Genomic DNA, 18,412 nt, shown 5'->3' on the forward strand with positions numbered 1-18,412 from the left:
GACAACTGTCGATGTACGGTTCGGATATTTTACCCACGTACAACAGGGATATTATACCCCTGTTCAGACGTATACTTTTGTGAGAATCATTAATTTTGTATAAAATGTGCGTATTTTTAGAGAAAGACCTTTTAAAAGTTTTCACAACACCGTGAAAACGTACGTCCAATTTAACCTTTAATTTACCTATTCAACTAATTTTGTGTGACTCAAAGTTCGTGGTTGGAGGGGGGCAAAACTCTGCTACCTCATGTATCAGAGGTATACCCCTACCAGGGAACTTTGATAGCCAAACTCATGAGTTTCCCAGTCCTATACAAAACTGATTCACACCCCCCACCGGTTATCAAAACTCAAGTACAGTACTATTTTTGTACGCAGTACCTCCAGTTTCCCAGCCTGGATACTTATTTTTTATTTCATTTACAGCTACAAACTATCGAATTTGCGATTAATTAAATCAGATTGTTCGAGTCACACCTCACAAGGCTATTAATTCCATTTCGTTATGGATTCACTTTTGGTATATAGTCAATGGTTGCAGTAAACAATTCTTTTAAAACAAATTTGCTAATGTAGTATAACGGAAATCGGCAATACAGAAGCTAGCTTCTTATAATCAGCGCATGGCACATTACTATCTTCCTATTATACTCTATCCATCTGAAGCATAATTCCGCCAAAAATAATCAGATGTCTAAAAAAGTCAAAGTCTAAATCTAAAACTCTCCCTTATGGAAGAACGGTCGCTTTTCTGCTTTGTTTATTTAAAAAATGTCATTTCACATCACGGGGGTTTAACGTTAGATAATGCGCCCACGACGTTAACATTGCTCTTAAATCTTACATTTTTAATAAATATTGTTAAGTTTTAACTCCCTTTTTTGAGCAAATTTTACCCTTAGACAGACATGTTTTGAAATGGGTACGGTAACTTATTTGAGTTCAAGCTTGTAGGAATTTGTTAGTTTTGTTGTCGTGTTGAAACATTTTATGAATATTGTATTTCATGGTATCATAAAAATCTTCATTCTTAGCATACAAATAAAATGGAACGTTCTTCTGTTTTGAGAGAAAATCGGCAAAGGCCCAGAGCACCACCATCCCCATTGATGTTTGAGTCAGATGAAGACCCGGAAGAAGAAGGTAGGCCTAAGCCTAGAACCATGATGATACGATTTTGTGACCTAAAAAGATCAAAATTAATATCCACTTGGGTAAACCCAATTCGTTTATACATACATGTCGGGCTGCACTTTACTTTAGGTCCTACACAAACAACCAAATTGAAACAATCGAATGAAAATAGCGAATCGAAAAGAACAATCGAATGAGTGTAGGACGTCAAGTAAAGTGCAGCCGAAGTAACCATCCCTTAGGGCCTAGACTTGAAATCCTAAATTAACTTAGGCTAGGTCTATCCTAATCTCAGGCCTACACAGCCTAACATATCGTGTCCTCTGAAAGTTGATAGGCTACTCAGCATAGGCCTGGATCTTTAGGCCTAAACTCCTTATTGAGTTATTGTTTACCTATTTTCTAACTGCCTAACTTAATGTTAGGTATTGTTTTATGATTCCCTATTTGAAAATACAAGGCTAACATAAGACAACAATGAGCCAAGTTTAAGCAGGACAACACAATAAAAAGTTGTGTAAGTTTATTAGCTTACACAATGAGAGTCAGTGAGAGAGCATAGACTATGCAAAATACTAGGCTAACTTAACTTATTTTTATACTAGGCATAGTTAAGTTATTTTTCAGTTTCCCCAGTATTTTTACTAAGTTAAGCCAAAACAAAAAAGGAGCTAACATAAACTAGGCCACAAATCGGTCCATTATTAGGTTTAACTTAAACCTAAACCTTAGGCCTACCTCCCTAATCTAACCTAACAAAACTTGAAAACACTTCAAGGAAAGGTTCCTTCAAAGGTGAGTTAAATTTCATTTCATGGATCTTGTTTCAGACTTGGCAAACAACAGTAACAAAGAGAATGCAGAGGAGAGCGTTGTCGAGCTTAACAAAGAGGAAAAAATTTTAAAAGGTTTTCAAACAGTGTTGATGGGGATTCCTCCTCCTCCGGCTTTCACTGTACCACAGCTCGATTGCCGGGAAATCCTCAAGTTATGGAGGGAAAACCAGTCCTTCAGAGTTACATTGTCTCCTGAAAAACGTAAGTTTTACACAAATCATTGTTTTTTATGTGCACTTGCGCCACTGATATATTGGGGGGGGGGGGGGGGGAATTTTTCAGATAGCTGCCATGATGAATGTATAGCCTAAGTTAATTTTGTAAAAGCAGCCCAAAAAAGTGTTTTTAAGTAGTTATCTACTATTAACACCAACATTTTGCTATGTGTAAATAGTAAAATATTCTGACGAAACTTCCAGAAGAGGATTCTTTTGTAGGCCTGACGATGGTGGAGTTAAAGAACTGTCGAAACATGTAGCAAGTAAAATTCGACACTACGGTAGGCCTACATGTTAAGGGTTGCGTGACAAGGTACGTTTTCACCATTATTAGTCATAAAATGCAATCCTGGGGCTATCAAAATGAATTATAAGATAACTTTGTCGCAAAATCATACTACCGTATTGATGGTAGTTAAGGTATTGTTGGTATTTTGCCTGGCGATTTTTGTAGAAGGCAGCCTGTGAGTGGAGCAACCCCTCCTTGTCTGCTCTATTTTGTAACTTTGTTATTAATATGTCTAATTTTGCAACAAAATAGCCTACTTTTTGCAAAAGTATTCATGCCCATAAAGTTGCTTGAATTTTTAAGCCCTGGAAAAATTTACGCTAATATTGTACAGTACCGTGTTAGAGTGGGGAGCGAGCTGGTCTAGTGGTTAGAGCGCGGGATTCCGGTTCCAGGGGTATCGGGTTAAAATCCTTCCAAATCACCAATGGATTTTATCTAAGTGATAATGCCGCAACCCCTAGGTCTAGCCTGAAGTAATGTGAAAAACAATCCCGGGCTCAAGCCTAGCGTCTTATAAAAAAAAGTACCTTGTTGGAGTAGAGTAATGGATAGAGTAGACTATATTGTTGAATGTGTTGAAGACATTGTCTATTGCAATAGGGGCCTACTGAGAACATGTTGGCTGACAATACAGATTCTGAATTGTAAATTGAAAAACTTCCAATTCGTCCATTAAATAGATAGGCTAAAAAGGCTAAAAAACTTTCAAAGTGCCCTTCCGTTGTTGACTGGTTTACCCCCGAGTTAGCTAGATGGAAAACAGTAGTTCTGATGCTGAAAGATAGGTCTCAGTCGGCAGTTGCACCTGATGTCAGGGACCACTTCCATGGATTGTACTTACAAGCTAAGAGAATGTATAGCCGTAAGATTGAGACAGCCAAAAAGGATGCCTATGGTAAGTACATAACCGAGGCGCAAAACCCATGTAAGGCAGCTTGGAGTGTTGTAAACAGTAACCGTACTAGGCCTAGTGTGTTTGCTTGTAAAGCCAGTCCTGATGAGGCAAATGAGTTTTTTATTGGTTCTGTGACCAGTATAATGAATGAGATTCCCGCATCTAATATTGACCCTGTTGTAAATCTAGGGCCTATGCAATCTGGCAATAGAGTGAGACTTAGTGAATGGAATTTAGTTACTGAAGCTGATGTTTTGAGTGTAATAAGGGCTTGTAAGGACTCAAGTAGCCTAGATGTCTATGGAATGTCGGTGTCGCTGTTTAAGAAGGTTGCTACTGTTATAGTATCCCCTCTTACTTATGTCATCAACCTCTGTCTTGCCGATGGCCATTTTCCTGATGCACTAAAAACTTCTAAGACGGTTCCTATCTTCAAAAAAGGAGACCCGGAAGAAATAAGTAGCTATAGGCCAATATCTATACTCCCTGTCTTAAGCAAAATAATTGAAAAAATCATGAAAAAACAACTTGTGGAGTTTTTTGAGGGAAATAGCCTTTTGTCTAGCACTCAACATGGATTCAGGTCGGGAAAATCTACCACCTCAGCAGTTATGGACCTTGTCAAGCAAGTCTCAGATGCATTTGAAAATAGAGATTCAATACTTTTAACATTATGTGACTTAACAAAGGCCTTTGACTGCGTTTCGCATAGCCTTTTGTTGGACAAACTTCGCCACTATGGTCTCTGTGGAAAGACTTTAAGTATGCTGGAGTCCTATTTGAATGGGAGGTTGCAGTGTGTAGCTATTAACGGCTCGACATCGGCTACTAAACTTGTACCCTATGGGGTACCGCAAGGCTCAGTGCTGGGTCCCCTGCTGTTCATTTTACACATCAATGACCTTAGTGTTGAGGGGGGAGTGCTAATGTTCGCAGATGACACCACTCTTCTCAGTAGGGGGCGAAACCCTGGTGAACTGATCGCCAACCAGGAACTGGCTTTCGACCAAGCCAAGACATGGTTCCAATGTAATAAGCTACAACTGAACGAGTCAAAAACCCAGTTACTACTCTGCAGTCTCAGCGAAATAGAATTTCATAATGCTGCTGATCCCGTAAAACTGTTGGGTTTCACTCTGGACCGTAAGCTATCCTGGGATAAACACATTGATGTGATCACCAAGAGATTGTCCAGAGTCTTGTTCCTGCTGCGGAAGCTTCAGAGCCTACTTGACCGCAAATACCTAACAGTGGTCTATCATGCCCTGTTCCATTCTCACATCAGCTATGGACTGCTTCTTTGGGGGCACGCTTCGGAGTGCTACAGACTGCTTTTGCTGCAGAAGGCAGCGGTGAGAATTATCACCTCTAGTGATTATCTAGATCACTGCCGGCCCCTGTTTCGGAGTTTGGACATACTCACCGTACCGTCTAACTACATCCTGGTTTCGCTGGTTTATGTTAAGCGACATGAGGCCTCCTTCACCACCAGAAGCGAAATACATGACCACTACGTAAGAAGCAGATCTAATCTGGACATCCCGAGGCGTAGGCTAGTTAAGACCTCAAAGCACTTCCCGGACTTAGCGTTGAAGATGTTTAATAAGCTTCCAACTAGGGTTAGACTGCTTGAGAAAAACCGCTTTGAACGTGTCTTGGTGCGGTGGCTAAAGGACATGGCTTTTTACTCAATTGACGAGTTTTTTGCCGATTCACTCTCCTCCCTGCTCGCCATTTGTACTCTGTAAATATTAATGATAGTTAATTGTTTTCATATTCAATTTTATGTATGAAGTGATGTTTTAATTTTTTATTGACATGAACAATCCAGTCTTCTCTGGTAAAAGTTCACGACAGAAGGTAGGTAAGGTAGGTAGATAGAATTTTGTATTGTTAAGTGACGTTTCCTATTAAATATTTAATTTTTTTTTGTCCCCGCAAGTTTGTTTTTGTTTACCCCAACCTTTCTAAATAGCCTACTTGGACATTTTTGTTTTATGCGGTAAGGGAAATTACCAAATAAATTGGCAGAGGGGAGGTTTAAATAGAGGGCAGAGTAAAATGTGGCGAACTGCTCTTCTGACTTGGGGTGGGGAATTGCGCCTCTGGCTTTAGGAGCATGCGCACCTCTGATTTCAATGTCTTTTTTTGTATGAAACTAATTTTAATGAAGGCTAAGGCTGTGATTTGGTTTGATAATTTTTCAAAATAGGTAAACTTATTTATAATTTTCAGGTGAAAACAACACAAGTGTGTGCAAGCAGGAAGAAAATGCAGCAAAAGATACAAAATGGCCTGAAACCTTACAACTTGATTATTGGGATGTATAGTAAGTAGAATATCCTACAATTAAATACAGATAAGTAGGGTACAGAGGAAATACACTAATAGTACCGTGAGCTTTCAGCTTTGTTATTTTATGCCGGAAATATATTTGTGACGAGCAAGGAAGAGCCTAAAATGACCAATGTGGAAAAATTCTTATCGCACAGTGCACAGGGACCTAGGGCACTGAAGCCCCACACTCTACCTTAATACGCATCTTTCTATTAGGGAGCATCACGAATAGTAGTACTTTAGTGCTAGATTAATGAGAACGATTATTTTGTAACATCATCTGAACTGTTGTATTGAGTAAGTGAAATAGCGCTCCTATTAAGAGCAACCCCCCTTAACGCGTTATTGTGGCTGTAACGTCCTTGTTGAGAAAAAATAGGTGACAGTAATAATAGTAATATTTCACCTATTACTGAAAAGCTAGGGAACGTTCCTAACTGTTATTGCAAAAAAGCTGTGTTCCCATCTTTATTCTGTAATGGCTATTCTACGGTCTGGGCGTAAACTAGGCTCTCCATCTTCTCCGATTCTTCCATAGTTCTCCTTCACCATCTATCCTCTCATTCCCCCTTCTCCACCTCTTGAATTCTTCTTACATATACTTGTATAATAACAATTTGTTACTAATTTTAGAATACAAGATCAAATCATTTAAAATTTAAATAAAATACATTTTCTTTTTTTTCTACAACTTAGATTTACCAAATTTATAACCACTTATTTTCTTTTCAGCTACAACAAGAGTTCAGCAAGTGAAGAGTTGGAACGTCTGAGTATTCGGTACAAAGAGAGGTATGTGGGAGTTGAAACGTCGTCCTGTGTCAATGCTCTGTTCGCTAAGAGTCCGTTGTGCACTGCCAGCGCTCGCAAAAGAGCGCGCCACCGAGCGTGGGGTCACAGTCCAGGTCGGCGACTCAGCCATCTGGCGCGCCGGCGCAAGGCGTTCTCATCAGCCAATCTGTGCAGTGTCGCCGGCAACAAGAATCCGGACAAGAAGATGATAATGGTGGAAATTAAGTAAGTCTAGTTAGTAAAAGCTTTAAAACCTCTTTGAAAATATTGATTTGATTTTAAGAATCTTCTCTTTGAATTGATAAGGTAGGTAGTTAATACTGAGACTAACTTTGTGTTCCTTATTTAATCCACTCCTATTCAAAGCAGCTTCCTACTCCTATCAGGACCATTAGTATTAAAAAACGTTGTGAAAGAAAATCAATGCTCACTGCCAAGTAATTGGCTAGAACACTAGATGATGAAGTAAGGAATAGGACTTGGTCTCAGATTTTACATAGCTAGTACCGTAGTTTAATTGTTTCAATTTTATCTGGGTCAGGTATCATTTCCTCCTTACAAAATATGACTCCACATGGCCTATTTCACTAGGGGAAAAACAGTACAAGAAATTGTTTAAGTTGAACTTTACATTAGGCCTAAATTGTTTAGAGTAAAATTGCCATTTGACACTATAAAAATATATAAACAAAGTCAGATATAAAAATTATCAATATTTTTATTTATCTTGTTCACAAAAGTGAAAAGACAAAATTTTTCTTGACCTATTATAAAAAATTAAGTATAAACTAAAACTGCTTTATAAAATAGGCCTACAACAGATTTTCAATTAAAGTCTTTCAAAATATTGTCAATCTTTAAATTATCTGACTGACATTTAATTTTGTGGGGAATATTTAAAAGCATAGTCATGGCATGATAATTTTCTTCATATTTAATCAAGCTGTCTTTCTAAACAAATGGTAACGATTACATGAACTAGAAACAAATACATAGGCCTATGTGGTATAGCCTAGAAATGTTTTCAAACTTTTTAGGTACCGGTACACTATAGTCATAGTAATTCAAAATACACTCTAGTTGAATTTAGCCATGAGTTTTACAAATATAGCCCAAAAATAGCGCAAATTTGGAATAAATCATTCTATTCTTTTACAACTAGGCTACTCATAATCTTTTCTAATTTCTTGTTAAAGGAAACTTGGCAACCGGCAGAAGAAAAAGGGATCAGCTAAGAAGACAAAACCGACGCCAAAGAAGAAGAGTGAAACCCAGTCAAGCAATTATAAAAGGGCTCTGTTCCAAAGTCCAGATCAGGATCCGACGTCCAAAACTCCAAACACTCATTGCGTCCAGAGATCCAAGCGGAATTTGTTTGCCGAGAGTAGTGAGAAAAAGAACCAGTTTGGGAAACGAGAGAGGCCGATGCCGAAGAGGGTGAGTCCTCGTAAGCGGGTGAACAGGAGCTTGTCGTTCCAAGAGAGTTTACAGCCTTCCGCCCCTCCTCGAGTGCCTCCGCCTAAACCACCTCCTACGGCCAATCAGCCGCAACCTTTGAGCGGAACCCATAAGCAGGTCAGATTATTTTTATTATAATTATTTTAGCGGTTTAAGTTGCTTTAACCATAAGACTTGGACATGTGTGCTGAGATTTCAAAAGGGCTTTCTTTTGAAACCAATCCCGAGTATAGCTTGAGGCAAATAAATGCGTTCCTACAATCTCCCTGCGAGCGCTAGTGTGCTTATAGCCACACTTGTCACGTTTGGCTGTAATAAATTATATTAAAGTTGAACATCCTAACACTTTAAGAGCTTGAATAAGACTACACAGTCTGTTGCTGTAAATTTTTTCTGAAATATGGGGACAATCACAAGAATTAAACTGTACTTTTTACAGGGTTGAGGGTTGTGCCATTTCGTTTAGGGTTAAAAATACTAAAAATACTAAATTTAAATCAAAATTGTTAGTCGGTTTTGTGTGAAAATCTGGTTTTTTGTCTTTTTATAGGGTAAAATGGTAAATTACACAATTAAAAATCAAAATGAACGATAAATGAAAAAAACCTGGACATACTATGGATTAGTAGTAGGTATACTATCGTAGTATACTTTTCACATACTAAATTTCATAAAAATCAAACCACAGGTTTAGTATGTATATTCATCCAAACACATAAAATGCATCAAAACCCATTTTTTTGTGCTGGGAGACCCAAAAATGGATATTTCCAACCAAAACTCAAACTCAAAACTTTTGACAAAAACAATGTATGCCCTACTCTTGTTGTACTATGTATAGGGGGAGAGAGTAAAAAGTCATGACTCTTCGTTGTTCAACAGAAGATGCTGTGGGCTGCCACCAACGCCCTGCGAGAGGAGGGGATCAGGATGAGCCACGAGTTATTCCGTCCGTGCATGACCGTGCTGTTCCGTACATGCCACAGGTTGTGGCTCACGAGGTTTGGCGCAGACCTGCATGACGGAGAGGGTAGCACCAGCGAGCGCATGTTGGCTCTGGCTAAACAGTTCAGGTAAATATCAAGCTGCGGCTCTGGCTGTTTTGGTTTTCTCTGTTTTTTTTTTGACCACGGGCTTAAAAACCTATCCTCGGAGGTCACATTGTACGTTTTTGTAGGGAAAGTGGGCAAGTCTTATTTCAGTGCAGAAAGTTCACGCCCCCACCATCCATAAACTCACGAAACTCATAAAGAGTTTAGTGGTAGCTTTTGAGATTTTCTTGCTTAATTTTTACTCACCATATTTCCTTAAAACAAACTTTGGTTACAAAAATTCCAGAGAGGCCTAATAAAAACACAGGATGACATAAATCTTTTATATCTACTACAAAATTTACTTTATTGAATTTTTAACTTATTGAAACTCTTTTTATCGCCAAGACATGAAGATATGGGAACAAATGTTGCTGAATTCCTTGGAAACGATTACGTTATGACCGAGAACCCCACAACCCTGGTGTTAACAAGATCGTGGGGAATCGTTCATCAGTGTTTGCTATCAAAACAACTTAGTTTAGTTAGCCTATGCTGGCTTTTTGCGGGCCGTAAAACCTCTGCTCGTAGGCTGGAAAGCCCTAATCTAGACCATTCATATTTTTTACACTTCTTGTAAGTGCAAACTTGCCGACTAAGCAAAATTCTATTCCCCTGGTTGGATTTTCACTTAAATATTTTTTGAGCATGTCAGATTTATTCCCTATTTAAATCACATCAGGTTTAATGTTATTTATTATCACCATAATGTCTATAATATATATATGAATTTGAACGGATGATGTTTTTGGCCTCTGGGGACATCAAACCAAAAAAATAAATCGGATCGTGGGTTATGTCTTACCATGAGACCTACGATGATAGCTTTTTTCTCTATATTGGAAATTCTGTTCACAAACAGATAATTACTAACATAAAAAATGTTGATTTCAGCTCTTACACTGTCCGAGAGATCGGTTCAGACCCAACTTCAGAACACATGGCGCTCGTCTACAACAACAGCTTGAAGATGGCAGAGACAATTTTCAACCAACCCAGCAGCAGTGGAGTCAGTAAGATGTCTAAAAATATAAGCAGTGATTTGAATGTCAATAGTAAAACTACCAAACTATATATGGATATTGACACTGATAAGCCTGTGTTAGGGAGTAATAGAATAGCTAACGTAGAAATGAACAATAAAATAGTTGACAGAACAGATTCATCAGTAAAAGTAAAAGCTAAGAGTAAAACAAGGACTCCGAGTAAAAGTGATAGTGCAAGAGAGAATGCATCAAGAGAAGTATCTAATCTGCAAGTTTGTAATGCACAAACTATAGTGAAAAACACCCCGTCCAAAGTAATCTGCAGAGATTCACCTAGAAGCTCGCCTAGATTTGCCAAAAGACCGTTAGGTGATGCAAAAGTAAAAAATGCAGTTTGTAATGCTTTATTTCGTACTGAGAGTAAGGATCATCCAGAAACTACTAACATAATTTTTGATTGTGTGAGTAAACAAAATATTGATAGAAGTGGTTCAGTGACAGAAAGTGGTGTACAAAATTATTTGACATCTCCTAAGGATGAAAAACCTGAGTCAGGCCTTTCAAGTCAATTGAGTTCCCAAAGAGAAACTCCCTTGAAAAGTGCACTAACAGCCAGAGGAACTCCTAAAAGGACTTGTACAATACGTGAGTTAAGTGTTTCTAATTCCGTTGCCAGTGTTAGTTCATCGCCTATAACTCAACATGATGCAAAACAAACTCTTATACAAGCGCAAGAATCATGTAGATTGAAAGTGGTCGTACCAAGGCTTAATTTAGAAGAAGGTAATACGGGTTTGTGTGGGATTAGCAGACAATGTCCTGTAGTGAACAAAGGCAGTCCAGCAGAAAAAGAACAATATACTCGTCAAGATAAGCAAACCCCCTCGAAAAAGGTTAGTTTTAGAACAGTATCACCACTTAAAAGTTGTCAAGTTAACCTTATAAAACATTTTAGTGAAGCAAACACTAACAATGTTCCCTCACCTAGTGGTGGTCAGAACGGATCTGAAGCTAACTCTAGCTCAAGTTCAGTTTTGGAAACTACCACTGCTTCATCTTTTGCTAGTTACCAGATTACTGAGTCTTCAGGAGGACGACGAATCACTAGGAGCGTATCAACTGATACTAAAGTAATTGGCAATAAACCAATACATCATCTCTTTTCACCCCCAACAACACAAACGGCTAAGTTGTATAGTGATAAACTATCGAGTGAGAAACTTGCAAAAAAGGTTGATAGCAATGACTCGTTAATTAGTCCAGAAGCACAAAATACCCTACAAAATGGCAGTGATGGTGAACACTTGATGAGTTTAGGACCACGCCTAAAAAGAAGAGTCTCAAATGAGTTAAAAACCAAAATTTCTCAGGACTCTGGACCAGGTGCAGAAGTCAAAGTTCATGTAGAGAATCAGGTTGAGCAAACAGATTCTGTTGATTTACAACCTTCCCAAGCGTAGTCTTAGATCTACCAAATCACCAAAGAAGAAGACAGAACTTGTAGACAGATTTCTCAGGATGCTGAGTCCACAGGTTCTGCAAGCTCTAGTCAAAGTAAAGCGGAACACAGTGAACCCTTACCAGACTCGCCAGAATTTGTATCACCACAGACCCGATCAAGAAAAGCAAAATCAACCAAAAGTGTTTCCTCTAATGTTAGTCAAGCAAAACTCACCCCAAATAAATCAAAGAATGTAACAAATACTGTATCTCCTGGAATTTCAATTAACAAAAGCCATTTCGAACCGAAGGGCCAGTGTACTTTCGAGCGAATCTAGTTCCGGCAAAGACACTCCGGATAAATCTGTTTTCTCCGAAGAATATTCTGCAGACACTGAAAACTCTAGTGGAACTCCAATTTCAGGCAAATTGTATAGTGTGAAATCTAATTTTTCTGTAAAGAGACTGATGGAGAGAATGAAACAAACAAGGAAAACAAGATTAAAGAGCAAATTTGTGGTGATAAAAGCGTTGAAAGGCCAACTAGTCATAGGCATTTACTATCTGTCGAGAACACGCCGGTGAATCAGGTTGTGGCGGAGGAACCTGTCAATCGGATGCTGCAATTGTACAGACTATCTACAAGTGGGGGAGATGATTGAGAAACTATTACCGAACATCGTGTGTCTAGAACCACCGAAGTTAGAGCCTCACTGGGCAGACTGATGAAGGGGAAGCAGAAGATTCTACATCACCTCCGTCACTTGCTCCGCATTGGGAACAAGAAAGTTGCAGCGGTACAAGCACTTCTTTGCCCGAGTCCATAATGGAACATTGGCATCAACTGTCTGCCAAAGTAGTTGGACAGTCTACAGACAAAGTTATGTTTGACTTTGAAGACACATCGTACGAAATCACCTTTCCATCTGCCAATGAAGATTCAAGAGCTTCTTCCATATGTGCTCCTTTTGATTGCCCTTTTGTCATCGATGACTCAAAAAGTGGGTTCCACAATGTCTTCAGGAGAAGCAGTACTGAATCGAGTAACTAGTTACAATGTATATTTGAACATATTTGTTAGTAGACTTAGGCTAGTGATAATTTTGTACTATAGGCGATTTTATTTATTTTTTACGGGATTTAGGTGATTTTAGATTAGTTATTTATATGCTTGGAATTTTACTCACATTGAGTTAAGATTGTTGACTGACAATTGCCGATGTGCAATTAGTCTAGAAAATGTAATGGCCTACTTTATAGATAAAACACATTCTGTTGTAAGTTTATCATCCTTTCGTGTCAGCTGAAGACAATATTGATGTTGGTTTTGTCTGTTTCATATAGAGGGTGTGTTTTCAATACCCATTTAAAAACTAGTTTAATCACTTAAAACGACCTTCTTATAAATAATAGCTTCCTGAAGTTTTACAATCAAACAGTAAACAAAATCAAATCTACCGTGCCTTATAATAAGGAAAAGAATAATATATAGTAGACACAAGTGCCCAAACCATTCTAGCATAAATTCCATTCTAAGATGTAGCCAGTTTTATAATTAAGGTTTGGATCACAGAGACTTATACAGAGGAAACACATTTGAATGGGATGACTGTGCGCTTTTCAGCTCTGGTATGTTGTGCCGGAAATATACTTGTGACGAGCGAGGAGGGAGCCTGATCGGCGAGCACTGTGCAGAAATTCCTATCGCACAGGGCACAGGGTCTTCCTCCACAGTGACCGTTGTAGTATAAGAGGATAAGAGGGGCGGTGTTGGACTTGGCCCTAGACACCAGCACTAGTGCTAGACACCACTTGAGTGTTACCCAAGTGTACCAATGAGTGTTTCCTCTGTTACTTCTCTTTGGTTGGACGTAGTTAAATTGAACGAGTGTGTTGAAAGAATGAGTTGCTACTAATAAATTATTTCTGTAGTTGGCCTACACCCAAACTTTTTAACCTGGAGAAGCTCTTGAGTACAACCATAGACTAACCAACACAAGTAGACTTCCGATCCCATTGTAAATTTTGAAGCTTGTTTTTTGTGTCTAGTTAAAATTTTGTTTCTATTATTTCATAGTTAATTTCATGATTTGAGTTTTACTGTTTGGTTATATAACTAAAGGATGAGTTATTGTTCATGATTACATCGTTTTACTAGGTTAAACGGGGTTTCAAATTCCTGAAATAACAAGAAACAAATAGTAAACAAAACACAACCTCTTTAGTGCACCTGACAGAACTAACGATAAAATTGGCTTCAGCTGTTCCATAAGGATGGGAAATCTACTAAGGGAGTATGTTTCATTTATGGTACAACTTACTGTAAACTGAGGCATCTTTTCCGTCACAGGAACAATGGTAGTCTTAGTATAGCAGTCTCGATCTCAGGTTATCGGACCTTCGTGTTATATGGTCCTCCCAGCGGACGATGGGAGTTATAACTGTTTGGTAGGACTCAACCTAATAGCAAATGCAAGGGGACGAGCCCTTTTGCCTGTATTCAGAGATTCACATAAAGCTTTATGCACCTGCATTGCCTCCTTATTGTTTTAATACGCTGCATACCACGGCATTACCATAAAACTATGCATGTTTCATAGCTTTAATTATTTTCCGTGTTCAACGTTTTAATTTATGCAACATTGCTGCAGCCGGTTTTTGTCAAATCGTTAGTACAGTTTACTAAGAGAAAACAGAATTTTAAATATTTTGATGTTCTTTTGATGGTAGCACACTTGTGATAGGCTCATTCAGTTACGTTGTGTCATCGACAAAAAAAATTGGTTTTCAGGTAATTCCATGTAGATGGAATTTCTATTAATATTCATTCTCATAGCCCCAGGACTAAGTATGACTTTTTAGGCTATGGGCTTACCTCCGTTCCTTAGTGACGGATAATTGGGACAACAAACGGGAGGTAAACCATAGCCTAAAAAAGGAATTTCTACCAATTTACTAAAAATATCTTACTAATAATTTTACAAGACATTTATGTCAAATTTATTTATCCGAGTCTTGTTTTTTAAGTAAGGGTTGTTATTGCTAGTGGTTCATGTGTACACCGTAAATAGGTGGCTCACCACTTACAGGCATTATTTGTGAACAAAACGGCACCATTTGCAGCTCTGTAGCTGACGTGTACTCTTGGCTGTGTGTCTAGAAAATATTTCAAATGATTGAATCTCCTGCCACATGTAAGATAAGGTCAGTGACATGGTTTTTGACTGCGAGAAACATATCGGCTGCTGACTTTCATCACCAGTGACTGAAGTTTATGGCTTTAATGCAATCATAGAGGGCTAAGTGCAGAAATGGGTATGTGGAATAAAAACGTCTGTCTCGGAAGAAATTGTATTTTTGATGGGTACCCAGACTTCTCACAGAAGAAAAGTGTGCACTGCCACTTTACCACTCCCTAACCCATTCCCCCATTTTACCCTCACTCATTGCTTTGACAACGGCAGACCTTACAGCATCTGGCTATGACATTATCTTGCATGTGGTGAGAGCAATGATTTATAACATTTTCTAAACACACAGGGAAGCGTACTACATCACCTACAGAGCTGCAAATGGCACCATTCTGTAATTCCGAGTAAGAAAATCTCATTGGACATGCTATTTATTTAATGCAATTTCTCTTCAATTTCTTTTGCAAATTCTCTTAGTCGAGATGGATTAAAAATCCTGTGACTATGTACAACATTTTCTACACAAAGCAAAATTTTGTTTAAGTAGAAGAGTGGTCAGAGTACTTTCTTTACACAGATACAATTTTCATTGGGTTACCAATTAATGTTGCTTTCTAAAAATTTAGGTTGAAATAGTAACCATCGTAGTAACTTAAGACCAGAGTTTGGAATTTCTCCTTTCAAAATCTAAATCCTATTTTTTTTCTTTCAACGCCAGTGGCATTTCACGAGAGAGTTACGAGGGATAAATGTTTAGTGGATGTGCCGGGGATTGAACCAAACCCCCCGTTTTGTTTGTTTGGTTGATGTTAAAGTGGGTTATTCAACATCAATCAAATAACAAATTTGTTGCAGCAATGTTTGACTGTATCCAATGTTTTATCCATCTTTCTCACCTTAAAATTTGTAATTGCATAAAGTGTCAAATTACTTTTATCAGTGTAATATAATTTACTGAAATATATTTCAAATGCAAATTTAACTTAAATCCTGATGTGAAATTTGGAATTGTGAAATAGGGATTGCAAGACATGTAGGCCAAATAATCGTATCACTAAGGATAAATTAGTGAAAGTATAATCTAACATAACCAGACTATGTTTTTGAGGTTTATAATAATCGCTTATAAATTTACTGATACAGCACTGACTACTGTCATACATTTACCTGAATTTGCTCAACTACAAGCGTAAAGCATATTATGACTTCTCATTTCTCAACTATCTCAGGAACAAAAACTCTAATTTATTCAAATTAATTCTAACTTTAAATATCTTTGTAGACTTTTGAACTTTTCGTAAGATTTTACAGTTATTGTAGGTTAAGCATGATACAAAATTTTGAATAGGCTATGTTTATTTATGTAACCTGCAATTCATTTTTCTTTTGATATATGTTTCATGTTTTTATTAGTGATTTGAAAATATCATTACTAATACTTAATGTGGCTGCTGAAAAGTTGTTTTGTGTTTTAATGTTTCTTTAGTGTAAGAAAATAATTAACTAGGTTAATTTTTCAATTTCAGTGGAAAACATTGAGAAATGAAGGTGGAATTTAGTTTTACCCAATTTAGTTTTACGAAGACATCCCATCTATATGGACCAGCTGTCGCCAATTTTTTACTAAGAATTGATGCAGTTGTGTGAGCCAGTTACAGATTGCGCTAGTGTCTAAAACCATCTAAAACTCTATTTTGTACCTTAACTTTTTTTACTGACATAGTTGCTCGGTCAAAACAGTTGCTCACAATAAATCATTCTATCAGTTTGACTTGGTAAAAACCATCTTGCATTCGGCAGAAATCAGTAATTTAGATCAGCGCAATTTGTTGGTGGCTCACATCAACTAAGACAAATTTGATTAAAAACCTGGTGACTTTAACATGGGGATGGAATGTCTAACCCAAGTAATATGTACTAATTAATTTGTCTCCTTTTAAGAAGAAACACCCAAAGTGCCTGACATTTATCCTTTTGTTATGTTCTTCATTAGATAATGGTACCTATTAAAAATATAATAATTTGTGTATAACACGTAAGTGCCAAAATAACCAGTAAGTTACTGTAATAATATTTTATTCATTTTCAGTAGGCCTACTTTTCATTTCGGCACATACTGTATATAAAATAATGTAATCAATCTTCCTGTTAATTAGTCGTGTTATTTTAAACTCACCTGATCAACTTTAAACTCTTATCAAGATTTTATAATCGACTCAATCACGTTAAAACATGTTATTGACTGATGACATTTGAATGTGTTAATTGTTAAATAAAGAATATTGTGTGATACTTATTGTTATAATTCACCCCCATGTCTGTAGTGTAGGTAATTTATTGGCATAGAAAATTCCAGGAAAAGTCCCACAAGTGCAAGAATCAATTTAACAAATTAATTTATTGAATTTTAATGGCCTTTAATCCTATCTCACAATCTCATATTTAACCTTTTTACCAGACTGCTTTGGTATTAACAGTCTAGTAAATAAAGTACCTAAATTATGCATATACAGGGTGGCTGAAAAGTAACTTGCACCCCCCCCCCCTTAACTTTTCAACCATTTGAAATATTTGAAATCTATTTGTGGCAACCTTCTTAGATATGAGGGGCTACATTAATTATGGTCAGTTTTGAAAATTTTGCCTTTAGGGGTAGTGGGGGTAGGGGGTAGCTCATAATTTTCTAATGACAAGTATAGTCGAGTTTGTTATCATTTTACAGGTCTTGATGAAACATAAACATTCACATAAAGAAAACCAAAATCACCCTTTAACTTTTTAACTATTTGAGATATTTGAAATTGAATTGCGGCAGCTTGTTTTGAATTGATGAGCTACAATAATTATCGTCAGTTTTGAAAATTTTGCCCTTAGGGGTTGCGCGGGTAGGGGGTAGATCCAATTTTTCAAATAGCAAGTATAGTCAAGTTTGGAATCATTTTACAGGTATTGATAAAACATAACCATTAACATAAAGAAAATAGAAATCGGACCATAATAACAAAATGGTTAAGACAATGGTTATTAAAAGTAATTTTGAACTGCCATTTTGTTATTAATGGTCCGATTTCTATTTTCTTTATGTTAATTGTTGTGTTTCGTTAAGACCTGCAAAATGATACCAAACTCGACTGTACTTGCTATTTGAAAAATACCATAATTATTGAAGCCCCTCATATCTAAGAAGGTTGCCGCAAACAGATTCAAATATCTCAAATGGTTGAAAAGTTAAGGGGGGGGGGGGGGGGGTGCAAGTTACTTTTCAGCCACCCTGTATAAACAAACTTGACTAAAGTAAATCTTGTGTCGGTGGGTGTGAAATTTAAATCAATCTGTCATAGTTAATTAACTACCCAAGCATAAGCATGTGATTTACAATGTTATTAGCACTAGTTAATAACTGATGAATCAATTTCAACAATCTTACATAATTCAATGACTTGGATTTTTTTACCATTTTTTTATTTATAGACTTATATTGAAATACAATTGAAGAAAACAATGAAAAAGAGATAAAAAGTTCAATGTATGAAAGGCATCAAAAAAATTATTAGACCCCTAATGCGAAAGATTTTTGTAGTATTAGCCTACTTAATTTTAATTTAATAATTCATTCAAAAGATGATTTTGCTAAAATAAGATTTAAGTAAGATCGTTTATCTTACAATCATCACAATGGTACATAATGGCGCTGGCTTCATGATTAGATTGCAATGGGTTCGAATCCCACCAATCACCA

At 37.2% G+C, this 18,412-nt stretch overlaps 1 protein-coding gene across 1 annotated transcript; it reads left to right on the top strand.

The window, feature by feature from the left end:
* The first annotated feature begins 1,042 nt into the window (after positions 1-1,042).
* Positions 1,043-12,309, top strand: LOC128996512 (uncharacterized). Its single transcript, XM_054421890.1, has 10 exons — positions 1,043-1,146; positions 1,968-2,174; positions 5,614-5,707; positions 6,448-6,732; positions 7,704-8,082; positions 8,848-9,038; positions 9,951-10,406; positions 10,998-11,172; positions 11,498-11,697; positions 12,174-12,309. Exons 1-10 carry the CDS (start codon positions 1,050-1,052, stop codon positions 12,307-12,309), a joined length of 2,220 nt encoding a protein of 739 aa, XP_054277865.1. The 5' UTR covers positions 1,043-1,049.
* The last annotated feature ends 6,103 nt before the right edge of the window (positions 12,310-18,412 follow it).

Source organism: Macrosteles quadrilineatus, unplaced genomic scaffold, assembly GCF_028750875.1.
Source record: "Macrosteles quadrilineatus isolate MER2022 unplaced genomic scaffold, UCM_ALF_1.0 Scaffold_6__1_contigs__length_79288215, whole genome shotgun sequence".
NCBI classification, from domain to species: domain Eukaryota; kingdom Metazoa; phylum Arthropoda; class Insecta; order Hemiptera; family Cicadellidae; genus Macrosteles; species Macrosteles quadrilineatus.